Raw genomic sequence first — 13715 nt, 5'->3', positions numbered from 1 at the left:
GGGAGTGGCTCAATGCTTGTGAGAAGGGACACTAGATCTCTGTGGCCCGTGATATACTGTTTTGTTTTTTTCTATGCTGTTATTGCACAACGTATTTTGTTCAATTATCTCTCTTCACCGGGGGGGGGGGGGGGGGGGGGGGGGGGGGGGGGGTGTCTTTTCGATAACATATAAAAGACAGGGATGATTATGTGGATTTGTTGCATTTTCTGTATTCTTGATGATTTTAGTGTATTTCTTGTTATGCATTGGGGTTTTTTATGTTTGTTACCCTGTGAATAAATTACAAAAAAACCCCCCCAAAAAACCACAAGGTCTGTCTAATAAATGCACAGTAAGGACGCCAAAAAATTAAGGCACCCAATACGCGGTCCAGGTAGGCGCCCACGTGAGTGCACATTCGGACTCGCAAGCATGAACCGACGTCACTGTTTTGCGGCAGACTTGGGTTTAGAAAAGCATGCGAACACTGCCACGGCCTACCAAGTGGTGTCTAAATGAAGCCTGAGACTGGGGCCTAGCCAAAAGGCTGCTCAACTCATCAAGCTGCCATGACTGCTCAAGCTCCCCCAGAGATAGGAATGGACGTTGGATTAAAGCACCGAGCTAGAAAACCAGAAGGGGAATGGAATCCCTAAAAATTAACTCCCCTTCTCTTTCTTATATATTTACTCTTTACCTGAGTTCAGCCCGTCCTGGTCCAATACAGAGTTGGTGTCCGGCTGTGGGAGGAGAGGGCAAAGGCCTTCACCGCTGCACTTGGCTTCTTACACCTGCTAGCCTCTCAGCTATTCGTCTCTCTACAGCTAAGTCCACGCTGGATAACCAGCTACCGGACTGAGGCACTCTACTGAGGGATGAATCCGCAGATATCACCTCATGAAAACTCGATTGAGGGAGGGACCATAAGGTATCACCACAGGAGAGCGGGACAAATTAATTTCCTTCTTTCTCCTTCTAAAAGTTCTTTTTTTTTTTTTGCAACCCTTAGTAGGGAGATGAATACCCACTAACTGCTGGAGACAGAGAATACTGGCGGGCTGATATCAGTGCAGGGGTGTATATACCATGACGTCAGCTTTGCTCTTTCTCCCTCTGTTGGTAGAGGTACATAACCCACTGGTGTGGATTAACCGGTCTGAACGCTAAAAAATCCACTATTCCTCAAGAAGTTATGAACATGATCCAGATCTTGCTTTGTTTCTGTCAAGAGTCAGAATAAGTTATGAATTCAATTAAACCACCAGTAGTTAATGTCCTTAAGGACAGCACAGTTTTACTGAGAAAGCTTATTCATTAACTATTATACTAATTACTTTCAGCACTGACCCATTTTATTTCATGCCATGTCTGGCAGCATTGTACAAAACACACACTCAGGAAGCTAAATGCACTAGGCATGATCACATGATTACACTCTAACCACTCCTTACCATGTTTTTTTCCACATAAAGCTCATGCACTACTACACCTCTGATCGCTCCCTGAATCCAAACCATTTTGTATTATAAGGATTAGGGTAGTGAGATAAGGTACATTTTTATGAAAAAAGGCAAAGTACATGTTATCAAGACCATCCCCATAGGCACTTTCAATGAAGGCTTGCCTGCTGTCAAACTTAGGACGCATAGTCAAAGTGCTTTGCATAATTTATAAATCAATATTTATTTACAGCTTTTATCTTAAAGTACATTTCAGTTAAAAGATATTTACATTAGTATACACAGTGAGCATCCTGGGTATTTTACAGTTAATTACAAGCACACCTGAAAGGTCTGCTGTGCAAAGCCGCACTGTATAGGATCTATTGGCTGAAACTGGCTGCTAAGCCATGTTAAGTACATACGCTGTACACAGTAAACAGGGGCAAGCTGATTCCCCAACTTTGCATAATACAGTACATGAGGATGGATAACCTCTCAAAAGACTATCAAGAAGGCTTTGCAAAGTAGAGGAAAAGATATTAAGTGTAGGCTATTAAGAAGACACATTGTGCTACTCCTTTTCATTTTATATGTCCATTATACATATTTTTTCTTCCCAAATTCCTAAATTTCAAATACATTTCCTTTTCACTTTATGCAGCATTATCAGTTTTTCAAGTTCCATTGTAAAACATTTTAAAGTTGTTTCACATTTTCAATTATTTTCATATTCTAAGGGGTTTTGTTCTTTTTGTTAAAATGAAGGTTATATATTCCTATTAGACTGTAGTTGTGGGATGCTATCCATTTAAGAGGTGTTGCTTGTTCTGCGTGACAGTTTCAAACACTGTGCTACTGCTACAGAGAATCTTTGCATGGTATTCAAGTATTTCAGAAAGCTAAGGCCACTTCAGTTGCTCAGTGAGAAGACTGAGCAAGGTTCATTCTTTAACAGGTTTTGACACCATTTTCCTGGAAGATAAAAGAATATCACCAAATGACAGCTCCCAAGGCATATCTTGACTTCCACCTTCATGCAGTATTGAGCGGAGCAAAGGATCATGCCTGCATGTTCTTTTTATCCTGGGCTCCCATATACACTGCTCTGCAAAAGAAGTCCAACAACACTTTGAAGGAACTCGTTTTTTCCACAGAGGAGAATTCTGTCTCCTCTCTACATTCAATCCTGGAAAGAGCTGCCATGACCTGGAAGGACCCTAATGATACTGGGAGAAAGGGACTTGAGGAATATATTTTTCAAAGCTCTTATCAGTCAGCAGCTCAGACTCTAAAAGAGAAAAACCCATTACTGTACTTTACTATATTAATTAAATCCTTTCATCTAACTTGTTAGTGACACACAAACTGTCTCTAGGCTGCAGGAAATATTTTAGTGTTTGCCACATTGAGCAGAAAGCAGACAGGAGTTCTCCTGCTCTGCGAGGTCTCCAGTACAGGTTAATACAGGCATTTGCATGTTTTAGTACCTTTACACGTGAGAACATCACAAGGGGACACTCTCTTTATTTTTTAAGTAAATAACTTATATTGAAATAATTTAAAACTTAAAATAAAAACACACAAACCCACTCCTCTCAGCACTCAGTCATACAGTAAACAATGGTGCTAGTCTTTGGTGTGCACTTTTGATTTCTATACTCTTGAAGGAACTGCCTTCATAGTTTCTGGACAAAAAACCAAAACAAGCAAAGCTGAGGGCTTGTTTTTTTTGCATTCTCGGAGTAATGAGATTCCAGAAAAGGCCTGGACAGTCCAAACATCGAGAAGCAGTAGACATTCGGCGGTAGGTGCTAGTATTCTCTCTTGGCTGAAGAACGCTACTGAAAGGTTTTGAGTGCATCAATGACCACAGCACTATATCCAGTTTCCCCCTTGCTATCTAGATAAGCACAGTTGCTCCAAACTCAGGAAGCAAGGCAAAATGCTATTAAATAAAAGGAAGTCCTGCAGTTAGCGAGGTTGATGTAACTGAAGACTATTAAGTTATCTTACTAGGAGATTATAGTAGCTATATTTGTGAAGAGCTCCAAATCCACAGCCAATGGCAAACCTGTTGGGAATGCCAGGCAGACAGAGGTATCTAACTTGTTGCCTTTTAAAGACGAATATGCTAGAAGAACCCCAGTTTAAAAGGATTGCTATGTATGTGGAAGGGGTGCTAGGAAAATTTTTTTTTATATTTTGCTATAAAATCAGCAACTGTGCCTAACTGTCGCAATTAATTTTATATAAGGGGTCTAATGGTAATGCAACTGCTTTTAGCATACCCTTGTGCCTTTACTTCCATATCACACATTGTGCAAAATATCCAGCAGTGCTACAGAGACTGAAATGGGAGAAGAATATGTACGTGCCAGGCCTGCAGGTTGTTTTGCATGTCTTAAAGAGAAGCAGAGAGAGGCTCACACCGGCAGAATTTGGTCCTGCTTTTGCTGAATCTGATGCAGAACATCAACTGTGTCCTTAATTAAGGCTTCAAAGATTCCATCAGCCAGCTGCATCTTCACACACAGCTCATCTTCATCATAATTCACCCACTGGGCCTCTTCCTCGTGCAGTTCCTGAACCTGTGGTTGAAGGGTAAAGTCATCAGGTACATCTAATACCTTTTAATTACTTTTGCATGCATAATAGCTAATCCTAGTAAATACACAATATCCATACAGTTTCCCCAGCCTAAACACTCAATGTGATTAAGAAAGGCCCAAACCTGGATGTCACTGACACACCTAATGGAGAAATTACTTACCTGATAATTTCGTTTTCCTTAGTGTAGACAGATGGACTCAGGACCAATGGGTATAGTGTACTCCTGCTAGCAGTTGGAGACGGATCAGATTTCAATCTGATGTCAGCCCCTAGTACATATACGCCTGCAGGAAGTGCAGCTCTTCAGTATTCTCCTCGAAAAGCATTGTGGATATATGTGTGACTGACTGATTAACTTAATAATTTGGTTAACATGGATAACTTCATAACTTGGTTAAACGTTAAAACTTGATTAACTTGATTCATTTGAATTGGTTGATTGACTATAGCTGGAGACCGCCAGTGTACTCAACCGGAAAGCGTCAACACCCGGTAGGGTGGATGCCCTAGGTAAATGAAAACATGGCTTACCCTTGAATCATTTGAAAGACCATGCGAGACTGCAGCCAACGGTGGGATGCTGAGTCCATCTGTCTACACTAAGGAAAACGAAATTATCAGGTAAGTAATTTCTCCATTTCCTAGCGTGTAGCAGATGGACTCAGGACCAATGGGATGTATAAAAGCTACTCCCGAACCGGGTGGGAGGCTGCCCATGACCCACTTAGTATTGCCCTTGCAAATGCCATGTCCTTCCGAGCCTGAACGTCCAGACGGTAGAATCTGGAGAAGGTATGGATGGAGGACCATGTAGCCGCCCTGCAGATCTCGGCAGGTGACAGCATTCTCGTTTCTGCCCAGGATACTGCCTGGGCTCTGGTAGAATGGGCCTTGACCTGTAGAGGTGGTGGCTTGCCAGCTTCTACGTAGGCCACCTTGATGACTTCCTTGATCCAGCGGGCGATGGTTGCCTGCGAGGCCGCTTTTCCTTGTCTCTTTCCGCTGTGAAGGATGAAAAGGTGGTCCGTTTTCGTATGGGTTCAGACATTTCCAGGTATCTGGATAGGAGTCTGCCGATGTTGAGGTAGCGTAGACTACGGATTTCTTCCGAATTCTTCAAGCCATTCGTCGTTGGTAGTGAGATGGTCTGGTTAAGATGGAAGTGTGAGACCACTTTGGGGAGGAAGGAGGGAACCGTGCGTAGTTGGATGGACCCCGGGGTGAGTCTGAGGAATGGCTCACGGCAGGACAGTGCTTGTAGTTCCGATATGCGGCGGGCTGAACACACCGCCAGCAAAAACACCGTCTTTAAGGTTAACAGGTGGAGGGATAGGCCTCGGAGGGGTCTGAAGGCGGTTCCCGCTATGAAGTCCAAAACGAGATTGAGATTCCACAGAGGTACCGGCCACTTTAGTGGTGGGCGAATGTGTTTGACTCCTCTCAGGAAGCGTGACATGTCCGGGTGAGAAGCTATGCTGTCGCCCTTGCTCTTGGAGCCATAGCATGACAATGCGGCCACCTGTACCTTGATGGAGTTGAGGGACAGACCCTTCTGTAGTCCGTTCTGTAAGAATTCCAGGATCACGGGAACTGTAAATGAGAGTGGCTTGATGTTGTGGTCTTCGCACCAGGCTTCAAATACTCTCCAGATCCTTATGTATGTTAGCGATGTGGAGAACTTGGGTGCTCGGAGGAGAGTGTCGATTACCGCTCCCGAGTATCCGCTCTCTCTCAGGCAAACCCTCTCAATGGCCAGACCGTAAGAGAGAATTGAGCTGGGTCCTCGTGGAGGATCGGACCTTGTTGTAGCAGGTCCCTGTGTGGGGGCAGGGGTAGGGGGTTCCCTTCCAGCAGTCTTCTCATGTCTGCGTACCAGGGTCTTCTTGGCCAGTCCGGAGCCACCAGAAGAACTAGTCCCTTGTGTAGGTGTATCTTGTGAATGATTGTGCCCAAAGGCGTATAGTAGGGTCCCCGGGGGCCAGGGTATCGATCCCTTGGGACTGCGATTCCCGCTTGCGGCTGAAGTATCTGGATACTTGAGCGTTGGATCTGTTTGCCAGAAGGTCCATGTCCGGTGTCCCCCACCGATCCACTATCATCTTGAAGGCTGTGGACGACAGCCTCCATTCTCCTGGGTCTAGACTTTCCCTGCTGAGGAAGTCTGCTGTGATGTTGTCTTTCCTGGCGATGTGGACGGCAGAGATCTCCTGGAGGTTTGCTTCCGCCCATGCCATCAGGGGGTCTATTTCTAGGGACACCTGTCGGCTTCTGGTTCCCCCCTGCCGGTTGATGTAGGCCACTGTCGTGGCATTGTCCGACATTACTCTGACCACTTTGTTTCGAAGTCTGTGAGCGAACTGCAGGCAGGCTAGTCTGACTGCCCGCGCTTCTAGGCGGTTGATGTTCCATCCCGCCTCTCCTGCGTTCCACTGCCCTTGGGCGGTTAGCTCCTCGCAGTGTGCTCCCCATACTCGTAGACTGTGGGGAGTAGGGTCCAGGTTGGGGAGGATAGTCTTGATCCCCGGCTCATGTGGCTGGCCTGCAGCCACCACCGTAGCTGGGTCCGAACTCTGCCCGGGAGTGATAGACATACGGTGTAGTTCTGGGACCGTGGGTTCCACCGTGATAGGAGTGAGCGCTGCAGGGGCCTCATATGGGCTCGCGCCCATGGCACAACTTCCAGTGTGGATGCCATCAGCCCGAGGACTTGTAGGTAATCCCATGCTGTGGGACGAGGATCGTTCAGCAAGGTTTGCAGCCGGTTCCACAATTTTGATCTCCTTGTGGGGGTCAGGCTGACCTTGTCCTCTTTGGTGTCGAATCGGACTCCTAGGTATTCCAGCGACTGCGAGGGCTGTAGGGAACTTTTGTTTGTGTTGACTACCCATCCTAGGCTTTCCAGTAGAGTTATGACTCTGCTGGTTGCTTGGCGGCTTTCCTCCGGTGACTTTGCTCTGATCAGCCAATCGTCCAGGTAAGGGTGAACGAGGATTCCTTCCTTCCTCAGTGTTGCCACCACCACCTCTATTACCTTGGTGAATGTCCGGGGTGCTGTGGCTAACCCGAAGGGTAGTGCCCGGAACTGGTTGTGATGGTTCAGGACTTTGAAGTGTAGGTAGCACTGATGTTCCTGATGAATGGGGATGTGCAGGTAGGCCTCCGCAAGATCCAGGGATGTGAGAAACTCTCCTGGTTGTATCGCCCTTATAACGGATCGTAGGGTTTCCATGCAGAAGCGAGGGATCCTGAGGTGGCGGTTGACAGACTTGAGGTCCAGGATGGGCCTGAATGTTCCCTCTTTCTTGGGAATGATAAAATAAATGGAATAATGGCTAATATTTAATTCCTGTGGAGGCACTGGGGTTATGGCCTTGAGGGCCAGTAGTCTGGATAGTGTAGCTTCCACTGCCGCCCTCTTGGAGGGGTCGTGGCAGGGGGACTCCACGAACTTGTCTGGAGGGGTTCATAGGAAATCCAAGTAGTACCCCTCCCGAATGATGGCTAGGACCCACTTGTCCGAGGTTATTTTGACCCATCTGCGGTAAAATAGGGCTAGTCTGCCCCCTATGGCTTCTTCCCTTGGATGGGTCAGCTGAATCTCATTGTGGAGTGCGGCTGGGGCCCGTACCAGAGTTGGCTCCCCTCTTGTTGTGCTTGGTCTGAAAGGACTGGTTCTTGCCCGTAGGGCGGGGGGGTTGATAGTTGGTCCTGTAAGGATTGAAGCGCTGCAAATTTCTGCCCCTGGAGGACCTGGGGAAGGGACGCTGGTTTCTCTTCGTCTTAACTTCCAGTAGTCGCAGCAATGGGGACTCGCCCCATTTGTCGGCCAGTTTCTCTAGTTCGCTGCCAAATAGGAGGGATCCTTTGAAGGGCATCCTTGTGAGGCGCGTTTTGGAAAATGCGTCGGCCAACCAGCTTCGGAGCCAGAGTTGCCTCCTGGCAGCCACCGCAGATGACACTCCTCTGGCCGCTGTGCGCACTAGGTCAGAGGCAGCGTCCGCTAGGAATGATACTGCTGGTTCCATGTCTTCTCCCGGGGTGGTGTTCCTGGTTTGTGATAAGCAGGCACATGTCACCACGGTGCAGCAGCCCGCAATTTGTAGAGACATAGCAACAATGTCAAATGACTGTTTGAGGATGGACTCCAGACGTCGGTCATGTGCATCCTTGAGCGCAGCTCCTCCCTCCACTGGGATAGTGGTGCGCTTAGAGACCACGCAGATCACGGCATCCACTCTTGGACATGCAAGAAGATCTTTGGTTGCTGGGTCCAGGGGGTACAGGGCTGCTAAGGCTCGTCCCCCTTTGAATGCGGACTCTGGAGCATTCCATTCCAGGTCAATCAGCTGTGGTGCTGCTTGTAACAGAGGGAAGTGGCGAGAAGTCTGTCGAAGACCCTCCAGCAGGGGGTTCGGTTTAGGTTCCCCCGAAGTACCTGGGCCCGGGATAGCGAGCTCCGTCAGACATTGATTGACCAGGTCTGGGAGCTCGTCCTTTGTGAAGAAGCGTCTCATGGTTCGGTGAGGCTCTGTCCCTGGGGGGAGCTCCCCTTCTTCTAGGGGTTCGGCTTCCTCCTCAGAGATGTCAGAGTCCCCGTAGGTGGGGCTTCTGGGTAATGGGAGCCTGTGCCTAGGTCTTGAAGGGCCTGGAGTATGTGGGTCCTCCAGTGGAGCATGTGGCTGGTCAGCCAGAGGTTCAGTTTGCATTTGAACAAAGGCGTGAATCCCCTTGAAGAACTCCACTCATGATATGGATGCTGGATCAAAGCCGAGGGGCGATGGTTCCTTGGGGGTCCCCGTCTGAGGGGAGGTCCCCCTGGCTAGGTCCGGGGTGCCCCTGAGAAGCTAGAACTCGGCCCTGGGTGGGACTGGCCCTGAGCTGGATCTCCCAGGGCCTCCTCGCACTGCGTGCACAGGGCGTTGGCCTCCTCGCTTTGTGCGGCTCTGATGTGGCATACTGGGCAGAGGCCTTGCGCTTTAATTTCTGTTCCTGGGGGTGCCATGGTTGTCTGCGCGTAAATCTTATACGCTCCGGTGCGCATAAATTGAGCGTGTAAGTTGTGCGCGCGGCTGTGCCGAAGGTATGCGCTCGGCTCTGTGTGTGCAAGTTATGCGCGCAAGGATTTATGCGCGCGCAAGTCTATGCGCACAAGTGCTTTGTGCGCCTGACTCGGAGATGTGCGCTCGGAGGCGAACGGCGCAGCGAGTAGGCCAAGATGGCGACGGCGAGCACGCGGGCAATATAGCGACCCCCTCGGAGAGTCTCCAGGTGGGCAGACTCTTAGAATAGCCGGGACCTGGCTCTGCTAGGGCGGATCAACCCGGAGGCATTGGTCCCGGTCGGTGACCTGTGCTCCTCCTCGATCCTCGGAGACCAGATTCAAGTAGAAGATTTCTACCTTACCTTGTCTTCGGCGCTTCCCGGTTTCGATCCGGGCGGTCTCCGGCTGCGGGGGGAGAGGGCGCTCGAGGGTGCACCCGCTGCCTCTCAGCTGCGCCCGAAGGATCGGGGGCTAGGTCCTCGCCGCGATTCGGCCGCCGGACCGAGGCTCACCTCCGAGGGACCACGGAAATCACCTCGGGAATCTCAACTGGGGGAGGGACCCGAGGGTATCACCGCAGGAGAGTGTGGCTCGTCTTCAGGTAGGTTTTCTTCTTTCAATTTTGGGTTTTCTTCTTTAAATTTGATCTAACGCTTGAGAGCGTGCAGATAGTCCCTAACTGCTATGGAGACGGAAAATACTGAAGAGCTGCACTTCCTGCAGGGGTATATGTACTAGGGGCTGACGTCAGATTGAAATCTGATCCGTCTCCAACTGCTAGCAGGAGTACACTACACCCATTGGTCCTGAGTCCATCTGCTACACGCTAGGAAATTGCCATTAACACACAAATGCTTTATTACTAGTTCTGCACTGTACACTGAGGAGGAGTGGTGGTTAGGCATTCAACCATCATTCATGAGATCTGGCATACAAGTTCAAGACTTGCCTCATCTATGGACATCCAGTGCTGCAGGAAAGTCACACTCTCCTACTGCCATTAGCACCTAGCTAAAAATAAAGCATTTAATAAGCTGATTTGCCTTGCCAATACATTTTTACATAATAGAATAACTTAGTTATTTTAGAATAACTTAGAAATAGTCCCCTATTTCTAAGTTATTCTAAGTAAACAAGGAAGAGGGTAAGGAAAACTATATATTAAAGACAAAGCTCATTTTGGCTTTAACATTTTTCACCTCGCTCATATTAGTCTATAAATAAATAGCATTATACATATTAATTAAAAAGCAATGACTTCTACTATAAAAAGTTGCCAAAAAACAGGATCTTCACTGTTTTTTGTTAGTTTGGTCAGATCACACAATCCATGCTTTTATACAGGAACTTTATTCCATCTTTTTCAAAACTATACCCCTTCTACTTCAACATTCAGCTCATGTATCCCTTTATGAAATTGGTTGAAAACCTTTGTCCTAAGTGAATAAGTGGAGGAAGTGGGAGTCAAACTCTGGCTCTATGTCTTCTTTTTCCTTCATTGCAATTCTCTTTTGCTCCCTTTTATTTCTCTTTTCTCTCTTATCCCACCTTGCCCTCCAAGTATCTGTTCTCTTTTTTCCACATACTCAGTCTCTCTCTTCCCCCAAGCTCTCCCCCTTTCTCTCCCTGAATACTCTTCCCAATTCTTCCCTCTCCCAGATACTCTTCCCTTCACAGAACTTTGACTGGCACATACTGGGCATGCCCAGCATGGCACTAACCCTGCAGCCAGCAGGGGTCCCCCTTCAGTCTTGTTTTAAAAAGCTACAGGAAGTGCCGAAAAATAAAATAAGGAATGTAACAAACCTAACACCGCGGGGTGGCGGGCGGGTTTCGTGAGAACTAACATCCTGTTGTCCTGTGAGAATACCTGTTACAGGTAAGCAACATTTGCTTTCTCACAGGACAAGCAGGATGGTAGTCCTTACATATGGGTGAGTACCGAGCTGAGGATGTCCGAGTATGCATCAAATGTACCCAAAGACGTGCAACAGGCACAACAACTGAGGTAGAATTTGGTAGAGGGCATCCTGAACCCGAACGGGCAGGCGGAAGGGTGTTGGTACGTCAAGTTGTGAATAGGTTACGCAGGACAGATTGGCTGAAGATGGAATCTTGTCTTCCGGCCTTGTCTAAGCAATAGTGGGCTGTAAAGGTATGGAGAGAACTCCAGGTGGCAGCCCTGCAAATGTAAGGGAAGCGGCACTGATTGTAGGTGTGCTACTGAAGTCGCCATGGCCCTCACAGAGTATGCTTTAACATGGTTTTGAAGTGGAATGCCTGCTTGCTGATAGCAAAAGGATATGCAGTCCGCTAACCAGGAGGAGAGAGTCTGCTTACCCACAGGCTGCCCCAATTTGATGGAATGGAAAGAGACAAACAATTGGGTGCTTTTCCTGTGGGCAGCTGTACGCTCTAGGTAGAACGCTAGAGCCCATTTACAGTCAAGGCTGCTCTCCTGGATTGGAATGGGGCCTGTGAAAAAAGGTAGGTAGTATAAAGGATTGAGATGAAACTCTGATACTACCTTAGGCAAGAATTTAGGGTGAGTGCGGAGTACTTCCCGGTCCTGCAGAAGTTTAGTGTAAGGCGGATAGGTAACAAGGGCCTGTAACTCACTAACTCTGCGAGCCAAAGTGATTGCCAAAAGGAAAATCACTTTCCATGTGAGATATCGAAGTTCACAGGATTGGAGAGGCTCGAATGGTGGTTTCATGAGCCTTCCTAAAACCAGGTTGAGGTCCCAAGAAGGGGCCGGAGGACGCAGTGGAGGCTTGAGGTGAAGCAAACCCTTCAGAAAACGTGTTACAAGGGGTTGTACTGATATGGGAACATCCCTAACACCTTTATGGAAGGTGGCCACTGCACTAACATGCATTCTGATGGAGGAAGTTTTTAGACCTGACTCCAAGTGCCAGAGATAGTCCAGAAACTTCGTGATTGGACAGGTAAAGGGGTCAAGGGATTGAGAAGAGCACCATATCTGAAACCTGTTCCATTTGTAAGAATAAGATTTTCTCGTGGAAGGCTTCTGTGAAGCAATCAGGACACAGGAAACTGATTCAGAAAGGTTAAGAGACTGAAAGATTAAATCCCCCCCTTCTCAGAGTTAGATCCCCCTCTTCTCACCTCCAACTCCCAGTTATTTATTTCCCTGTTTTATTGTAACTGTCACTCTCCTTACAATGCTCGTTACAGTTGTTTGAGTTATCTCCTATCTTGCACACTTTGTTAAATGTAAACTGGTTTGATGTGATCCATGTCATGAAAGCCGGTATAGTAAAAATAATAATAATAAATAAAAATTAACCTTTCAACATCCATGCCATCAGGGACAAGGCTTGAAGATTGGGGTGGCGCAGGCACCTGTCGTTTTGCGTAATCAGAAGTGGGTCCTTTCCCAAGGGAATGTGCCTGCAAATGTTATTTATTTATTTATTTATTTAAATCTTTTTCTATACTGTCGTTAAGGTGGGTACCGTCACAACGGTTTACAGTAAGGCACAAAAAGTAATGCTATTAAAACCTATCATTTTACACAGGTGCCATAAGGTTCGGTAACATAGTTTTTAATCAAAGTTAGTTGTTAAATGAGTGTGAACACTATCATGTCCAGGTCAATTCTATAGCAGTTTTGAGTCTAGGACTCATTCTATAAATCTAACTTATCCTTTAGTGATGAATTCTATTAAAACATACACCCTTAGTGATTACTGTTTGTGTGGGTGTTTTGTACCTTGCACTTCCCTGGTTTGAACCTTGCATTTCCCTGGATTCTATTCTCCCTTCTCTTTTTGAAAGGCTTGTTTAAATAGCCAAGTTTTTAGATTTTTTTCTAAATGTTTTGTTTTCTCTTTGTAGTCTTAATTCCAATGGCATGGAGTTCCATAGTATGGGTCCCGCTAAGGATAACGCCCTTTCTCTTACCTGGGTTAGTCTTGCTGTTTTGACTGATGGAATAGTTAGAAGTGCTTTGTTGGCTGATCTTAGATTTCTGTTGGGGATGTGTACGCGAAGGGCTGTGTTAAGCCAGTCAGCGTTTTCGTTGTGTATTAATTGTGTATGGTGCATAGTGTTTTGTACTGTATTCTTTGTTCAATGGGAAGCCAGTGCAACTCAGCCAGTGTTTCTGTAATGTGGTCTCTTTTCCTTTTTCCAGTTAATACTCTTGCAGCCGTGTTCTGCAATATTTGTAGTGGTCTTATGAAGGTGTATGGTAAACCTAGTAGAAGGGTATTGCAATAATCAGTGCTTGCAAATATTAGCGCTTGTAGTACTGATCGAAAGTTGGCGGTTGTTAGAAGTGGTTTAAGTTTTCTGAGGACCATGAGTTTGGCGTATCCTTCCTTTACTTTTATGGATATATGTTGTTTTAAGCTTAGTTCTGTGTCGATTATTACTCCTAGATTCCGTACTTTCTCTGCAAGTATTATTTGTTTGTTGTTATTGAGTGTGATTGGGTTGTGTGAGATCTCCATGTTTTTTTTCTTTCTAAATGAAGGAATTCTGTCTTCTCTATATTAATTACTAGCTCCATTTGATTTAATAGTTGTTTGATAATTTATTTATTTATTTATTTCGGATTTTTATATACCGACATTCTCAATACAAGTATCGAATCAGGTCGGTTTACATAGAAC

General features: G+C 46.6%; 1 protein-coding gene across 5 annotated transcripts in view; it reads right to left on the bottom strand.

Moving 5' to 3' along the window:
• Nucleotides 1-1637: 1637 nt before the first annotated feature.
• CEP350 (centrosomal protein 350) overlaps nucleotides 1638-13715 on the bottom strand; it is a 358722-nt gene continuing 346644 nt past the window's right edge. For all 5 annotated transcript variants that reach the window (XM_029617504.1, XM_029617506.1, XM_029617505.1 and 2 more), the window contains one exon: nucleotides 1638-4012. In XM_029617504.1, coding sequence (XP_029473364.1) covers nucleotides 3848-4012 — 165 coding nt within the window. In that variant the 3' untranslated portion in view covers nucleotides 1638-3847. The remainder of the gene's footprint in view (nucleotides 4013-13715) is intronic.

This window comes from Rhinatrema bivittatum, chromosome 10 (genome assembly GCF_901001135.1).
Source record: "Rhinatrema bivittatum chromosome 10, aRhiBiv1.1, whole genome shotgun sequence".
NCBI classification, from domain to species: Eukaryota; Metazoa; Chordata; class Amphibia; order Gymnophiona; family Rhinatrematidae; genus Rhinatrema; species Rhinatrema bivittatum.
Note: the sequence above shows the minus strand (reverse complement) of the source record. Positions and strands in the feature narration are given on the sequence as shown.